This window comes from Callorhinchus milii, unplaced genomic scaffold (genome assembly GCF_018977255.1).
Source record: "Callorhinchus milii isolate IMCB2004 unplaced genomic scaffold, IMCB_Cmil_1.0 Scaffold28, whole genome shotgun sequence".
NCBI lineage: Eukaryota > Metazoa > Chordata > Chondrichthyes > Chimaeriformes > Callorhinchidae > Callorhinchus > Callorhinchus milii.
In genome coordinates, this window is record NW_024704769.1 from 3,742,640 (window position 1) to 3,760,849 (window position 18,210).

An 18,210-nucleotide genomic window follows, 5' to 3' on the forward strand; every position below is an offset into this window, starting at 1 on the left:
GCTCTATCTCTCTCTCTCACGTTGTCAGAGATGCCATCTTTCGCACAAGTGACGTTAAACCTCACTCGCTGTCTGTGTCCATTCAGGTGGACGTTAAGGATCTTTCCTGTGAGAAAGGAGAAAGGTTTTTTTTTGCTCTTTCTCCCCCGGTGTCCTGGCTGATAATTCCCCGGAAAAAAATAGTTGGCTCCGGGGGGGTAATAATCCCTCGAAAAACAAATATATAAATAAATAATTTGATCACTCAGTCCACGACTGTTTGTAGGACGCTGCTGTGAGTAAATGGCTGCCGCGTTTCGCCCACAAAACACACAGTCACTCCACTTTACAGTGTGTCCTGCGAAGCGCTTTGAGACGTCTCAACGACGTGATAAGGCGCTGTATCCAATGTGAGGATTATTATTATCTACTCCGACTGTGTGTTGTCAGGAGTCTCAGTTCTGCTTCTATTTCAGATACGGATCTCACAAGCCCATGAGGAAGAGAACGAGAAAGAGAGAGACAGAGAGAGAGAGATTTCCTAATCGTTTTACCCGCACAATCGCAACTGGAATCACCGGGCACCAGTCAGCCGTAGGAAGGACAGGGAACTAGAGGTAGGACTGAGGCAGGGACTGAGAGATACATCAGCAACTGGTGATGTAGAGAGAACGAGTGGCCAAGGTTACAGGAGACAGATGGCTTTGCTGGCAGGGAGTGTCTCTCCATCATCCCATCCATTACTCCCAGATCAAACACAGCACGGGTTAGATACAGAGTAAAGCTCCCTCCACACTGTCCTATCATAGAGTCCTGTAGCTCAGTGGTTAGAGCACTGGCCTCGCAAGCGAGAGGACCCAGGTTCGATTCCTGTGCGGGTCGGGGCGAAACCTTGGTAAGTTTCCTTACTCCACACGCACACACACGATTCTGTTTACCTAAGTAGGAACCCTCTTGTTAGTCGATTGATGGATTGCTTTCCGGGAGTAATAATCCCTCCAAAAAGTAGACAGATAAGTAAATAATAATAATTTGATCACTTAATCCACGGCTGTTTGTGGGGACGCTGCTGTGCGCAATTGCCTGCCGTGTTTGGCCCACAAAATACACAGTCAATTCACTTTACAGTGTATTCTTGACATGATATGGCGCTGGTATCAACTGCAAAGATTATTATTATCAGCAGTGTTAGATACAGAGTAAAGCTCCTTGTCTTCTGCCACGTGTTCTGTCCGATCTACTGCCAACAGTGCATTTGCCTTATCAACTGAGGAGACATCTTGATGTTTCAGTGGCTGCGCGTGTAGTAACTGGTGTTTGTGAACTTCCCCTCGGGGCAAAGAGACACTTGCAATTGGCAGAGAAAGGAACTCTCAACCCATCGGTTGAGTGAGACGCTTTGGAGCACGGAGGTCAAATGTGAGAGTACAAAACCCAAAGCTTTCCAGAAAGTGCTTTGCTTCATGCCCGTGGGGAGGGGAGGGGAGGGGGAACTTGCCAGCCAACCCCCTCCCGCGACTGTGGATTGACCTGACGCAACACACAGTCACTGCACCTCGCAGCAATAGCCCTCCCAGATGTCCTCCCGCCCCGAAACACTTTGCACGTTGAACAAAACTGGTTATTTTATTATTAATCAGAGTCGTACCAGCCTCGCGATCGTGTGGCTTGGGGTCTGTGCACAGGAAACGCACACGAGCAGCAAGTCAGCTCGCTCAATGGCAAGATTTATCCTCCACTGATGTGTCTTCTTGCCCTCCCCCCTCCCTGCCCCGTCCCCTCGACTTACTGAGAGAAAGAGGGAGAGAGAATGCCACGCACATTCAATACTGGCTGCACATTGACTCTGTAGTTCCCTTGTTAGCAGATTGCCAACCGCTATTTTTAAAATCTCTTCCGCTGGAAGCGCGACTTTCTTTTCTTCTCCCCCTTCAACCCACACGCCAGCAGAAATGGCATTGATGAGAGACAAACTCCCCCCCCCCCCCCCCCCCTCTCTCTCAGCAAAATAATAAACCGGTGATAATAATAACGCTAAGTCTTGCGTTTGTTATAGAGCCTTATCATGTCCTTGAGACGTCCTAAAGCGCTTCACAGTTTGTGGGTGAAGGGCAGAGGCCAATTGTGCACAGCAGTGTCCTACAAACAGTCGTGGATTGAGTGTCCAAATTATTTATTTATCGATTTTTTAAGGGATTATTACACCCGGTAAAGCGATCCGCCATTTGACTAACAACCGGGTTCTAACCTACTTACTGGCAGATCGCTTTCTGGGGTAATAATCCCTCCCGAATAACAACAACAACAATAATTTGGTCGCTCAATCCACGGCTGTTTGTGGGACACTGTTGGGCGCAATTGGCTGCCATCTTTCGCCCACAAAATCAACTTTACAGTCTATCCGCTTTACAGTATACCCTGTGAAGTGTTATGAGACTTCGCGACGATGTTATAAGGCTCTGTTTCGAATGCAAGGATGATTATTATTATTAGGATTATTATTTTTATTGAACAAGCTGTGTTGGAGTCTTATAGTTTTAAGCGTTTAGGGCAAAATTAATGAAGTGTTGGACACGTTGGTGAAAGGATGTGGGTTGAGACGTAATGGAGAAGGAAGTTAGTTTGAGGTTAGCCAAATTAAATGTGATCTTTAGTTGGATTTTGTCAAAGAATGATCTCAAGAGAGAGAAAGGCAGACAGAGACCTTATAGAGGTGGATCACATGTTAAATGATATCGAAAAACTACACTCACATTAAAAACATTATCATTTAATCATTTAAAATATTATTTTTATTACTGTTTCGTCCAAAATAGCTTATTTCAGAAACATAATAATAATAACCCCTTCAAAACAATCAATCAATAAATGAGAATGATTTGGTCGCTCAATCCACGACTGTTTGTGGGGACGTCGCTGTACACAATTGGCTGCTGTGTTTCACCCACAAAATACACAGTCACTACACTTTACAGCATATTCTGTGAAGCGCTTTGAGATGTCTCAACGACGTGATCAGGCGCTGTATTAAAAGCCAGGATTACAACCGCAACTTGCACTCACATAGCGCTCTCCGCGCAGGATAGCGTCTCAGAGCACTTAACGGTGGCGGAGCCAACTGACTGCTGGTAAACAGTGTGCGGAGTAAGGAAACTTGCCTGAGGTTTCGTCCTGACCCACCCAGGAATCGAACCCGGGTCCTCTTATTCAAGAGTGACCTTGAGTGTCTGCTCATTCAACATGTTCAAGACTGAGGTCGACGGATTTCTGAAGAATAGAGGGATTAAGGGATATGCGGATAGGGCGGGTAAATGGAATTAGGTTAGAAGGTCAGCCGTGAGCTTATTAAATGGCGGGGCACAGGCCCGAGGGGCTGAATGGCCTCCTCCTGCTCCTACGTCTTATGGTTTTATGGACTCATGGGACTCGTGTTTCCAAGGCGAGTTCTCTCACCAGGAGGCTGCAGGACTGTTGTTCTGTTATTCTCTGGGCTTTCACACACACACAACACACACACACACAAAACACAAGAGCGCTAATTAAAATGACATTTTATACTTTGACTTTGTCTGCGGAAGCAAAGGGTTGGCTTCCCTTATGGTTTTCGCTTTGTTCCGGGCCAACCAAAACCTCACTAACAACAATACGCCTGATTGACGAAGCCTCTCCTACCCGTCTCCTCTGTCACGTTCATCGCTTCAGGGACGTCAACGCTCGACCTGCCGCGAAATTCGCACAAATCTACGTCGGAACCTTTTCTTTCTCCCTCCCTCCACCATCAACAACGACACGCGACATTTTCACACGGCGCCTGTCTCGTCGGGGAGGACCGACGAGTGCCGAGGCGCTGGACAGTCAGGGGTTTCGGGCCCGAGCTGGGGGTTGGGGTCGGGAGGGTGGGGGGTAGGAGGGTGACCGAAGGCGCGGGAGAGGGAGCGAGGCAGTGGGACTCTTTCCACCTCACCCCCCTTCATTATTATGTGTCAGCCTGGCTCAGGGGTACCTCTCTCGCCTCTGAGTCAGGAAAGACGTGGGTTCAAGCCCCACATCGGGACTTGGAATCCATGAGGTTCGGAATCGAACTGTCCTCTCGCTTGCGAGGCGAGGGCACTAACCCCGACACCACGGGACTCCACAAACAAGTCCGCATAAAAGTCTTAGATATTATATAAAGAACGTCCTCACCGACCTGAGCTGACGGGGAAACTTAATTCCCTGGATGGGCCTCTCTGTCTCTGGTCAGTTTTAATTTTTAAAACTGATTTCATGAAAGATTAAAGACTTGAATGAAAACCTGCGGGAACTCTGCCACGAAACGCACACCGTCCTTACTGTGTAACTGGCCGACCCGGCGAAACAGACAGCCATTCAGAGGTTTATTTCCCAGCCCCGGGTCAAGGCACTTTTGACGTCCCAAATGGCGCAGTGGTTCGAGCGCTCGCCTGGCAAGCGAGAGGACCCGGGTTCGACTCCCGGGTCAGGGCGAAACCTTAGGCAAATTTCCTCGCTCCACACACACACACGCACGCACCTCTGTTTACCTGACAGTAAGTAGGAACGCGGCTGTTATTGGATCGGTGGATCGCTTTCCGAGGGCAAGAAACCCTCAATAAGAAAAAAATGCGGTCACTCAAACCACGACTACGTGTGGAACGTCGCTGTGTGCAATCGGCTGCCGCGTTTCGCCCACAGAAACACGCAGTCACTTCACTTTGCAGCGCCTGGACTGCGAAGCGCTTTTGAGATTGCGGGCGAGATCGAGGATGCAGGGATTGCTGTCGTGATCGTTACCTGTCGGTTTGACTGAAGGGAGCAGATCGAGGGTGGAGGCAGAAACTAAAATAATTCCCCCCCCACCCCCCCACACCCCCACACCCCGCAACCCAACACAAAATAAGATTTTTTACATTTTTTTAAGAAAAATTTAATTGAAATGCAGTGACATAAGGCGGCGTTATCGCATTTTTCCCTGATGTGTGTGTGGAGTGTTTGGTCTGTGTTGCTATGTTCACTGTCAAAGGGCAGAGAGAGAGACACACAACACACACACAACACTCACAGTGTTGACATGCGGAAGGGGAGAGTGTGTGAGACGTGTTTAAGAAGGTGGGGCCCGTTTTTATTGAGGGAGGAAAGAGAAAGAGAGAGGTGGAGGAGGGACGTGTTTAAGAGACGCTGCAGTTTCAGTGTTGATGATATGTTGGTTTGATGTGTTTCAGTGAGAACAGGGACTGGAGCCACAGAGAGAGAGAGGGACACAGACACAGCAGAGATGTCCCTGAGTCTGACTTTAAAGGGACCCAGTCCTTGGGGATTCAGGATAACAGGAGGAAGAGACTTCCTACAGCCCATCAGTGTGTCTAAGGTGAGTCTTAAGGTGTAAAGTCAGGTTCCCCTCTCCCTCTCCCTCTCTCCCCCTCTCTCTGTCTCACTTGTCTCTGAGCTCAGTTGATCTGAGACCAGAGGAGAGAGAGAGAGAGTAAGGGGGGGGGGGGAGTGTGAGAGGATGGGGTTGGGGCTATTGCAAAGGGGGTAGTGGTTTTGGCTGGGGTGGGGGTCTGGCTCCCAAGGGGATGAGGGTCTCTCTAGGGGTGAGTGGTCTTTGCAAATGTTGGGTGTGCCTCTCTCTCTCTCTCTCTCTCCCTGTAGAGGTTGGAGTCTCTCTCTCTCACTCTCTCTCTCTCTCCAGGGGTTGGGTGTTGTGACTAGAGAGGGGCGTGAGGCCAACACAAACAGCGAAACACACAGTCACTACACTTCGCAGTGTATCCTGCGCGGCGCTTTGAGAAGTCTGGCCGACGCGATGCGGCGCCGGGTCAAGCGCCAGGATTATTATTTTCTTGGCGACGGCGTTATCGCCGTTTAAATGACAGCGGTCATTTCAGCGGTGGTCAGCGAGACCAGTCACACTGCCGCGCGACATGTGAATGGGTGTTACTTTTCTGAGTGTATTTGAGCTTCCAAAAATAGCTCCTTTTTTTTTCTGCTGGGGTGTTGATATTCTGTTCACCAGCTGGTTTGTGGAGCCGTTTCCGAATAGTTTTATTAACCGCCCCGGTTGCACTGGTGAACCAAGGACCCACGTCCACTTTACGTCACCACCACCGTCCACATTCGATCTGTAGATCCGTATGTTCCCTGATTTTCTGCAGTTCTTTATTTTTCACGTTGTGATCACTTGGGGCGGTCCCCCCGGCAATAATACCACATGTAATCATAGAATCTTACAGCACAGAGGGAGGCCATTCGGCCCATCGTGCCTGTGCTATCCGACTAGTCCCACTCCCCCGCTTTCACCCCACAGCCCCGCACATTTTTCCTTTTCGAGTCCCTATCCAATTCCCTTTTGAAACCCATTATCGAATCTGCTCCCACCCCCCCTTTCAGGCAGTGAGTGCATTGCACAATAATAATAATAATAATAACCCTTGCATTTGACACAGCGCCTCATCACATCGTTGAGACGTCTCAAAGCGCTTCGGAATGGATTGAGTGTGTATCCGCGGGGTTGGGATCAGACAGGTGACTGATAGCCGTTGGGCGGTGAATGCACAGAAACATAGCGAGTTAGACCCTCAGTCAATCTTGCGGGCGTATCCGTGTCTGTCTCGGTGTGGGTGTGGGTGTGCGTGTGTCCCAACTATTTGCTTATGGGAGACACAAGTACATAGTTTTGCCGTCTCTTCTGTAATAACATAATAATAATCCTTGCATTCGATATCACGCCCTTGAGACGAAAAGGGTAGTGATGGTGTATTTTGTGGGCAAAACGCAGCAGCCAATCGCGCAAAGCAGTGGCCCACAAACAGTCGTGGATTGAACAACCAAATTATTATTGTTTTTCTGAAGGGATTATTACCCCAGGCAAGCGATCCACCAATCGACCACTTAACGCTGGGTAAACAGAGGTGGTGTGGAGTGAGCAAACTTGCCCAAGGGTTTTGCCTCGACCCAGGAATCAAACTCGGGTCCTCTCGCCTGTGAGGCCAGCGCTCTAACCACTACGCTACAGGCTTCCACACCATACACTCAGGGTGTTTAAGCCTTTGAATTAGGGTTTTGAAGCACTAATCCCCATCGTTACTGTTGTCAATCAGTGGTGAGTCACTGCAACAGTGAGACAGATGAGCTGATGAGTTGCAAATTGCAGTCAATTTGGCAAAAAAAATGTTTTGCTGTCTTTCTGAAGGGCGTAGTGTAGTGAGGTGCAGGGGAGAAGCTTGGGAGCTGATCAGGTGTTATTTTAGAGGAGAGAGTACACACCTGTCTTAGCTGGTGACTGTTTTTTATGGAGCTCTGTAGTTTAGTGGTTAGCGCCCTCGCCTCACAAGCCAGAGGACCCGGGTTCGATTCCCGGGCAGGACAGGACAGGGCGAAACCTGAGGCCAGTTTCCTTACTCCGCACACGCGCACACGCGCGCCCAGCAGGTGTACCCGGCAGTAAGTGGGAACCCGAGTGTTAGTCGATGGGCGGATCGCTTTCCGGGGCTAATAATCCCTCCAACAAGATCCACGGCTGTTTGTGGTGGACGCTGCTGTGCGCGCTCGGCTGCCGCGTTTCGCCCACAGAATGCACACAGTCACTACACTTTACGGCGTGTCCCGGGAAGCGCTTCGAGACGTCTCGAAGACGTGATGGGGCGCTGTATCAAACGCAAGGATTATTATCAGTATTATTATATCCACCTCAACTCCCCCCCCCCCCACCTGTTGCTTGTTGAACCCGCACATTTGCGCCTTGTTTTAGTTTTCCTCCCACTGCCAAAGCTCCCAACCCAACCCCAGAACAGGCTCAGCAGTGTGTGTGTGTACATGTGGTTGACTGCCAAAGGTCCTTAATGGCCAAGAGATGCCAACATGCAAACAAAACACAATCAGCTGTGATCGGGAGGTATTTTAATGGGGAGGATTTGGTGCCAGATCCCATCCTCTCGGTGGTAACTCGCTGGTGACAAAATCCTCGCGCGGCAGCCCGGCTCAGTTGGCAGCTCTCTCGCCTCCCGAGTCAGAAGCCTGTGAACCAAAATAGCCGGTGAACACTCGAAGCTAAACCTTGGCTTGCTCCTCTCTTCTTATTGTGTCACAGCCTGGCTCAGTGGGTGACATTCTCTCGCTCTCTCCCTCTCTCTCTCTCTCTCTCCCTCTCTCTCTCTCTCTCTCTCGCGCCTCTCGAGTCAGTAGTTTGCGGCCCCACATGTCAGGACTTGGAATCACAGTCTAAGCTGACGCTCCAATACGGTGCTGGGGGGAGTGTGGCATTGCCGGAGATGCTTTGGATGAGACGTTAAACCCCACTCCCCGTCCCTGATCTGTTCAGGTGGAGGTTAATAGATGTTGGAAAAGAGAAGGGCATTTCTGTCTTTCTCTCTCTCTCTCTCTCTTCCTCCCCCAGATAAAATCAAATCAAATCGATCGCTCACCTCATTCCTGTTTGTGGGACGTTACCAATTGTGCAATTGGCTGCCGCGTTTCGACCACAAAACACACACAGTCATCCACGCGTCCCAGCAAACCTTTTGAGACGTCTCGGTGACGTGATAAGGCGCCTTAAATCAAACGCGAGGATTCTTGTTAAGCGTCCGCTCATTCAGTGTAAGGTATGGACTGACCGTGAGATTAACGCAGACTCGGACTGTTCCCCAGACATTAAGAAAGTCAGACGAGGATATGGGGAGATATTAAATGTTATGGGCTTTGGGTTTCAGGTCGGCCTTCGGTCTGACACACGTGCTTGAGAGTCTCCAAAACCAACTGAGAGTTCCACCTATGTCTGCCGCCTACGCAAGTACATTTCCATGTCTGGAATGGAATGCACTCTCCCTCTCTTTCTCTCTCTGTCTCTCTCTCTCTCTCTCTCTCTCTCTCCCCCCCCTAGAGGGACACAGTTTCGTTACCTAATTCCGGTGAATATTTGGCGCGAGAGCCAAGGCTTGTTGGGGGGGAGCCCAGAGTGCGTGCCTGTTGGGGGGGTGACTGCTGGAGTCTAAGCAGCTAAACCTGGATAGCTTGCCATTGAGAGCCCTGTGCGGCAAACTCTCCCACAGCTCGTCCAGCTCGGACCACAGTCCCCCCATTAGGGCTTTGGCTGTCGGAGTTGAGTGGGAAGAACGCCAGGCTGGTTGGATGTTAACTGAGTGTTTGTGCTGTTAGTTTCTTCCTTCCTCATCGACTTGGCTCAGTGGTAGTCCTCTCTCTCTCTCTCTCTCTCTCTCTCTCTCTCCCGGTATCCTGGCCAACAATCCCAACCAAGTAAAATCGGGCACTCACTCCATGACTGTTTGCGGGGGAAGCTGCTGTGCGCAATTGGCTGCCGTGTTTCGCCCACAGAACACACAGTCACTGCGCTTTACAGTGTATCCTGTGAAGCGCTTTGAGACGTCTCGACGAGGTGGTAAACGCTATATCGAATGCGATATAGGATTATTACTGTTTCGATTATTATTCGGGGTTAGGACCAGGAAATATAACAACAACAGCAAAATTACATTTATGGAGCGCCTTTCGTGTCGGGCGGACGTCCCAAATAACTGATCAGAGAACAGGGAGATCAGGGAGAGAGGGAGAGAGAGAGAGAGAGAGTATTCCATTCCAACCAGCTATCTCTGGGATGCCCATGTGTCGGTGGGAGGCCTGGAATTCTCAGTTGGGTTTGGAGACTGTTAAGCAACGGTGACGGGTTCCCGTGAGGGTCAGACACCCGACTGGACACAAGAAAAAAAGAAACGACCAAATGCAAAAAAAGCAATCCACAGATAACCATCCAAGTGACCTTGTGGTAAACGCTGTTTATAGCAATGTTGCTCCCACTGGGGGGCAGGGAATCCTCCCACTCAAATCCTGTTAGTCAAGGCTTTTGGGGGGTGGGGGGAGCCCAGAGTGTGCGTTGGGGGTAACTGCTGGAGTCTAACCAGACACAACTTGGCCATTGGTATCACTGCCTGTCCCCCGCCCGGCCTGCCCCACCATTGGCGCCTTCAGCCACTCTTTGGAACTCCATCCCGCACCTCGCCCCCTCCCTCGCCTCCTTCAAGGTCCGTCTCAAGACCCTCCTCTTCGACCGGGCCTTCGGGCACCCTCCTAACCCCCCCGCCCATCCCGCCCCGCCCTCCACCCCCTCCTGATCCCAACCCCCAGCTCGAGTCCAAGTCCCTGACTGACTGTCTAGCGCCTTTTGGGGAACGTCTTTACCGACGTGAGAGGCGCCGTGCAAAAATGCTGTGTGTTGTTGTTGTCGTCGGTCAGTGCCTGGCCCGGCTGCGCTGCGCTGCGCTGCGCTGCGCTGCGCTGTCTGCCTGGTGCCTGGCTCTCCTCCTTAGTGTTTTAATTGCCGGGAAACAGGCCCGGCCACTGCTGCTTGTTCACTTCTCTTCACACGAGAACAGTTGCCAGCAATTCGTGCCGTAAATCTCGTCTGACATGAGTGAGCGGGCAACTGAGTGAAGCCCGAGAGCGAGCGAGCGAGCGAGCATTCAGCCCAACCCCCAGGTGCTGAGCACATGTTACACTCAAACTCGGGTTTGGGAGAGAGAATTGCTCAACTTCTCTTTTTTTTCTCTCTCTCTCTCATTCTCTCGCTGTCACACTCATTTTCTCTCTCTCTCTCTCTCTCTCTCGCGTATTCTTTCTCCTCGTGTGCGCTCGCACCCTTTCTCATTTTCTCTCTCTCTCTCTCGCTCATTCGCTCTCCCACTCATCCTCCTCTCTCCGTCGCTCTCGCTGATTGTGTTTTTCTGTCTTATTCGCGCTCTCGCGTACACTCATACACTTACTCATAATGTCCCTCCCTCTCTCTCGCTCTCTCTCACATTCTCTCTCTCCCTCTCTCTCACACACACGTACCCTTTCTCTCTCTCACACACATTCATAACCTCTGAGACTCTCTCTCTCATGCACATTCTCGCATTCTCTCTCTCTCTCTCTCTCTCTCTCTGTCGATGCGTCACTCTGTCTTGGATGCCAGGAGAGGTCCCCCACCCTCTCAATTTGCTGCTGAATGCAGGGCGGAGGCACATTTACCTTTGTCAATTATTCTCTGTATGACATTTCTGCTGCCCATTCGCTTCTCTGATCCCCCCGAGGGCCTGACATGTTTCAGGAGCAAATGGGAGGCATTTGTAGCATCGCAGGTAGATGCATCTCTCCCCCTCTCTCTCTGTCTGTGTTCTCATCTGACTCGATCTATCTTTTTGGTCAGCCGGGTGTCTGACACACGCAGAAACCCGTCACCATGCTTAAGAGTCTCCAAACCCAACTGAGGTTTCCGTGCCGCCCACCTACACGTGGAGCTCTGACAGCTCAGTGGTTAGCGGCCTCGCCTCACAGGCGAGAGGACCCGGGTTCGATCCCCAGGCAGGTTTAAGCAGGTTTCCTTACTCCACACACACACACACACGCGCACACCTCTGTTTACCAGCAGTGAGGAGGAACCCGGTTGTCAGTCGATTGGCGGATTGCCTTTCAGGGGGTGATAATCCCTTCCCCCCGATCTATGACTGTTTGTGGGACGCTGCTCTGCGCAATGGGTTGGGGCGGTGGGGGGNAGCCCAGAGTGTGCGTTGGGGGTAACTGCTGGAGTCTAACCAGCTAAACCCCCGCAGCTTGACATCGCTATCTGGCAAACTTTCCCACCGCTCGTCCAGTTAGGACCAGCCTTTTTTTTTAATAAATAAAAATTGGTATCACTCCATCTTTGGGACGTCTCGAAGACGTGATGAGGCACCATCTCGAATGTGAGGATTATTCTCATTATTATTAATTGTTAAGTGTTACACCCCCCACTCCCTCCCCACTCCCTTCCCTTCCCCTCCCTCTCCCTCCCCCGCTCACCGCCTGCTCTGATGACCGTCTCTATCGCAGGTGGTCACTGATGGGAGGGCCGATCTGGCCGGGCTCCAAAATGGCGACATCATCGTAGCCATCAACGGGGAGAGAACCAGCGAGATGATCAACATGGAGGCGCAGAGCAAGATCAGGCAGTGTCGGGGGAGTCTGCTGCTCGCTGTGGACAGGTGGGTGGGGTGGGGAGAGGGTCTGGGGGTGGGGAGGGGGAGGAAGGGGGGAGACGAGGGAAGGGTGGTTATCCCATCGCTTTCCCCCCACTTGGAGATGCTCGTGTCTTGTTATTTTTTGTGTGGGGGGTGGGGGGGTGAGTTAGCCGGGCGTCTGACACACTTGGAGACCCATCACCGTTGCTTAAGACTCTCCAAACCCAACTGAGAACTCCAGACCTCCCACCAACACATGGGAATCCCTGAGATAGATTGCTGGAATGTAACGCGCCCTCTCTCTCTCTCTCTCTCTCTGCTGGAGGGACACCCCCCCCCCGCTTACTCAATTCCGGAGAGTATTAGGCGCAGGTTGGCTGGCGAGAGCCAAGGCTTTGGGGGGGCGGGGGGGGGGTGGGGAGCCCAGAGTGTACGTTAGGGGGGGAAACTGCTGGAGTCTAACCGGCTAAACCCGGACACAGCTCAGCCATTGATATCGCGGTCCGGCCGAGCTTTCCCGCTGCTTGTCCAGCGAGGACCCCCCTCCCCGTTAGCGAGGGCTTTGGCTGCGGGGTTAACAGACGGGAGCTGAGCGGGAGCTCCTGTTAACTTGCTCTCCCCCCCCCCCCCGCCACCACCACCCCCCCCCGAATGCCTCTCCCTTTTTCTCGTCTGTTCCCCGAGTCCGGCTGCTTTTGTGCGTTGTTTAAGCGGTTCCCTCGCTGGTATGAAAGGAGAAGCACTCGTGACCCGGGAGCAGTTGTGACCAGAGCTATTGTAACCGCTCGAAACAGCCGAGTCGGCAAATAAACACAGTGCTGAGCTGGGCTCGATAACCAGCCCTTGTGTCTGTGAGGTTCGAGGTCCCAACGATAATAATAATAGTAATAATAATCCTTGCATCTGATACAGCGCCTTATCACATGGTTGAGTTGTCTCAGAGCGCTTCGCAGAATAGACTGAAAAGTGTAGTAACTGTGTTTTTGTCCCACAAATAGTTGTGGATCGAAGCAACCAAATTATTAATCTATTTATTTATTGGAGTGATTATTATCCCCGGAAAAGCGGATCAGCCAATCGACCTCTAACAGCCGGGTTCGCCCACAAAAATACGCGGTCACTACACTTGTGCCTCCTTGTGTGAAGCACTTTGAGAAGGGAGGTCGGTGTCTGTCAGTGACGGTGGAGCTGTGCGATGTGATCACGTGTCTGGGGATCGGGACAGAATAACTATAGCATTGACACACAAACACAATCTGCACTGTGTCTGCCTCACCCTCTCACCGAATGCCCGGCTCCACTGATCACTTCCAACAGTGATCCTTGTTCTTTGACGCAGCGCCTTATCGCGTCCCGAAAGCGCTTCACGGGATACACTGCGCAGTGTAGTGCCCGTATATTTTGTGGGCGAAACGCGGCAGCCGCCTTTGCGCCCAGCGATGTCCCACCAACGGCCGAGGATTGAGCGAGCAATTTTATTTGGGGGGAATTGTCCTCCTGAGCAGGCAGACGGGGGCAGGAGCTTTAACGTATCCCAGAAAGCGATCTGCCTAATCGACTTAACAACCAGGTTCCTACTTACTGCTGGTAAACAGAGGCGCGCGTGTGCGCGTGTGGGGTGGTGGGGGAGGGTGGGGGCGCGGGAGGAAGGAAACTTGCCTAAAGGATTGGCCCCAAACCTGCCCGGGAATCGAACCCGGGTCCTCCCGCTCGCCGGGCGAGTTGCTCTAACCACTGAGCTGCAGGTACAGAGAACCACACAGGCGGCACCTGCCTGGCATCGCCCCGCGGGCTATGGCGCGGGTCAAGGGGAAGAAGATATCGGTGGTCGATGTCCATCTGTATCACCTTCTGCTTCTCTCTCTCTCCCCCCCCCACCCCCCCCCACCCCCAGGCCTGAACCAGGTTCCCCAAGATGGATGAACGGAAGCCCATCAGCTGAGAGGTTCCAGGTCAGTCTCACCTCGTGACCCCATCACCCCCCCCCACCCTCGCCCGGCTCCGGGGGGGGGGGGGGCGATGGTTGAATTGGAAGGCCGGGCGGAGTCAGTCGAGTGGAGGCAGCGGGGACTGGGTTGGGGAGAGAGCAGGAACCGGTTGGGAAAGGGAGGGAGGGAGGCGCGGGAGGGATTGAGGGAGGGAGGGAGCGCGGGAGGGATTGAGGGATTGAGGGAGGGAGGTGGGTGGGTAGGTAGGTCCCAGGGCCTGAAGGGCACAGTTTAGGTGATGGTGGGCTGGTGCCGCTTGTTGCCTTGCAGAGCACGGTGCTCAGCAGGAGAGACGAGAACCAGAACCTGATGGACATTTCCTCCTCCACGTATTCGCTGGGGACGAGCAGCAGCACCGGCTCCCTCAGCCCTCGTCCCAGCAGCCCGGCGTCCCCTGTGGCTCAGCTCCGCAGTGTGTCTCCAGGCTACAGTACCATGTAAGTCTCTCCCTCTCCCCCCGCCCCCCCCCCGCCCTCCACCCCCCCGCCCTCCAACCTCCCCCCTCCCCACCCCGATCCCAACCCCCAGCTCGGGTCCAAATCCCTGACCGTCCAGCGCCTGGGGACGTCCGTCCTTCCCCCACCCACGTGAGAGGGGCCGTGTAAATGTCGTGTGTTGGTGTTTAGTGTTGTTGTTGTTGTTGTTGTATTTCAGGTACAGCGCCCCCTCCTGGGGGCAGAGGGTGATGAGCGATGAGCAGCTGTACGTGCAACACCAGGGGGTAAAAGTGATGGTGAGGAGGGGGGGTCATCCCGGGCTGGTGTTAACTGTGTTCACTCTCTCTCTCTCTCTGTCACTGTCCCACACTCACTCTCTCTCTGCCCCACACTCACTCTCTCTCTGCCCCACACTCACTCTCTCTCTGCCCCACACTCACTCTCTCTCTGCCCCACACTCACTCTCTCTCTGCCCCACACTCACTCTCTCTCTGCCCCACACTCACTCTCTCTCTGCCCCACACTCACTCTCTCTCTGCCTCACACTCACTCTCTCTCTGCCCCACACTCACTCTCTCTGCCCCACACTCACTCTCTCTCTGCCCCACACTCACTCTCTCTCTGCCCCACACTCACTCTCTCTCTGCCCCACACTCACTCTCTCTCTGCCCCACACTCACTCTCTCTCTGCCCCACACTCACTCTCTCTCTGCCCCACACTCACTCTCTCTCTGCCCCACACTCACTCTCTCTCTGCCCCACACTCACTCTCTCGCTGCCCCACACTCACTCTCTCGCTGCCCCACACTCACTCTCTCAGTCTCGCTTATTCTCTCTCCTCTCTCTCTCTCTCTGTCCCTCGCTCACTCTCTGTCTGTCACTGCCCCTCGCTCACTTTCTCACTCTGTCACTCCCTCTCTCTCGTTCACTACTCTCTTCTCTGTCCCACACACACTCTCTGACTCTCTCTCTCACACTCTCTCACACATTCTCTCTCTCATACTCTCACACTCTCTCTCTCTCTCTCTCTCTGTCACAGCCAGACCCTCCCTCGTGCCGCAGTCAGTCTCCTGTGTACAGCTCAGTCGCTGGAGGAAGAACCTGCCGCTCGGAAACCTATAGCCCCGGCTCCCCACCTTCCTCCCCCGGGAGCAACCTGTCTGCCTCCTCCCTCAGCACTGCCAGGAGGTAAGTGAGTGTGTCTCTGTGCCTGTGTTTCTGTGCCCATGTGTGTCTCTGTGTGTGTGAGACTGCACCTGATAAGGCTCTATATCAAATGCAATCCTCATTATTATGATTATTATATTATTATGTCGTTGCCGCCTTGTCACAGACTCTCTGACTCTCAGTCCCTGAGGCGGGTGGATAAGGAGTCGGAAGTTTACAAAATGATTCAAGAAAACAGGGAACTGAGATCGAACCCGAGACAATCTAATCGCTTCCGAGCTCTGCAGAAAGCTCTGGAGAGAGATGAGAGAGGTGAGACACACATATGTATACACACTCACCCGCTCACTCACCCGCTCACTCACCCGCTCACTCACACACTCACTCACACATTAACTCACACACTCACACGCTCACTCACGCGCTCACTCGCTCGCTCACACGCTCGCTCATACGCTCACTCACACGCTCACTCACACACTCACACGTTAACTCACTCACTCACACGTTCACACACTCGCTCACTCGCTCGCTCACATGCTCACTCACACGCTCACTCACACGCTCACTCGCTCACACACTCGCTCACTCACTCACTCACTCACTCACAATCCCGACACTGGGGGACATGAACGGGCTGGAGCCGTTGAGCTGAGGGGAGAGAGGATTTAATATAAAGGTGAGGCCGAGGATCTTGAACTTGATGCGTTGGGGGGAATGGACGGAGCTGAGAGAGGACGGAGCAATGATAACACCGTGTGTTCGTGGGTCTGCTCCTCCCTCTGCTGGGGACTCATGAGTACTGCAGCTCCACCTGTCCGTCTGTGTGTGTGAGACAGTGTGTGTGACTGTGTGAGCGAACGCGAGTGTGAGAGTGCGCGTGTGAGAGTGTGTGTGACTGTGTGTGTAACTGTGTGTGTGTGTGACTGTGTGTGTGACTGTGTGTGGGTGTGTGTGACTGTTGTGTGTGTGTGAGTGTGACTGTGTGTGTGACTGTGTGAGTGTGACTGTGTGTGACTGTGTGTGTGTGACTGTGTGAGTGTGACGGTGTGTGTGTGATGGTGTGTGTGTGGGAAAGGGCAGGAATGGGATGTGAGTTTATAGCTATTTAGAGCTCAGGGGCAAAGGGAATGAATTTGGCTCTCGTTGTCCCCCAGACCCTCCGCCCCACCATTGGCGGCTATGCTTTCAGCTACAACACCCCGAAGCTCTGGACCTTTCCCCCTCCTCAAGACCCTCCTCTTTGACCACACCTTCGGGCACCCTCCTACCCCCACCCTCCCCGCCCCCACCCCCCCACCCCCTCCCGATTGCAACCCCCAGCTCGGGTCCAAATCCCTGACTGACCAGCGCCTTGGGACGTCCTTCCCGACGTGTGAATTTGTTGTTCCATCAAATGTAAGGATTACTGATTAATTATTGATTTTTGATTGATTTCCTTTCCCAGCGGCTGCCGCCGAGTTTCCCGGCTGTTTCTCGCCCCCGCCAGTGCCCGGTGTTCCCAGATACCGTGTGTGTGAGCAGTGCGACACAGCCATCGTGTAAGTGACGGCATTAGTGTCTGGAGTCCGTGAACAGCTGGGGGAGTGTGTGTGTTTGTCTGTCTGTCTGTGTGTGTGTACGTGTGAGTGTGTGTATGTCCGTGTCTGTACGTGTGAGTGTCTGTGTGCTTGGGTGTGTCTGTGCGCGTGTGTGTCCGTCTGTGTGTGTGTGTGTGTGCGTGTGCGTGCCTGCACATGTGAGTGTGTTTGAGATAGAGCGTGGATAGTGTACGCGGAGGGACGCGTGATGTCATTGCGTGTTGGAGTGAGTGAGCTCTGCGTGGAGCAGGGGAGAGTGTGTGTGTGTATATGTACGTCGGTGGGTGGGTGAAGCGGGGAGGGTGACCATATGTGAACATGCGTGACAGCCCGTTAACCCTGTGTGCTGGGGGTGCTCTCGCAGGACGGAGGCGGTGAGGATCACTGAGGGACGGTACCGACACCCCGGCTGTTATGTTTGCCAGGACTGTGGGCTGAACCTCAAGATGAGAGGCCATTTCTGGGTTGGAGACGAGCTGTTCTGTGAGAAACACGCCCAGGAGAGAAGCCGAAGATCAGCGGCAATCTCGTAACGTCCTCTTCCCCAAAAAAAACCCAACCCTCGCTCTTCCCACACCCCCCAAAGCCACCCTCTTTCACCCCCCCCCCCCACAACCCTCCCAAAACCCTCGCTCTTTTTCCCCATTGTGTGGACTCACAGTGTAGAGGAGCTTTACTGTGTCTCTAACCCTGACCTGGGAGTGTGGACACACAGTGCAGAGGGAGGTTTACACTGTCTCTAACCCTGACCTGGGAGTGTGGATGGACGCACAGTGTAGAGGGAGCTTTACTCTGTCTCTAACCCTCACCCCCTGTCCGTCCATCTGCAGAGTGAACTGAGGTGCAACGTATCTAGTTATATTTTTCTTCAGATTTAAATATTCAAGCGGGAAACCTGGAAACCTGGAGAGAGAGAAAATATCGCCTGTAAAATAGAGATGATTTATTAAAACGAATATATGGTCTGGAAATCGTTTACTGAACCTCTCTTCCGCTTTCCGCCTGTGTCTCCCTCTCTGATCACTGAGCCAATTTCAACCCCAGAGAAAACAATCATGATTATAACAATAATAAT

General features: G+C 52.8%; 1 protein-coding gene across 1 annotated transcript; it reads left to right on the forward strand.

Moving 5' to 3' along the window:
- Window positions 1-488: 488 nt before the first annotated feature.
- Window positions 489-17,727, forward strand: pdlim2 (PDZ and LIM domain 2 (mystique)). The gene is made up of 10 exons (XM_007907394.2): window positions 489-596; window positions 5,199-5,344; window positions 11,836-11,987; window positions 13,858-13,915; window positions 14,222-14,388; window positions 14,606-14,684; window positions 15,428-15,576; window positions 15,722-15,867; window positions 17,003-17,096; window positions 17,500-17,727. Exons 2-10 carry the CDS (start codon window positions 5,252-5,254, stop codon window positions 17,666-17,668), a joined length of 1,107 nt encoding a protein of 368 aa, XP_007905585.1. The 5' UTR covers window positions 489-596; window positions 5,199-5,251; the 3' UTR covers window positions 17,669-17,727.
- Window positions 17,728-18,210: the final 483 nt, after the last annotated feature.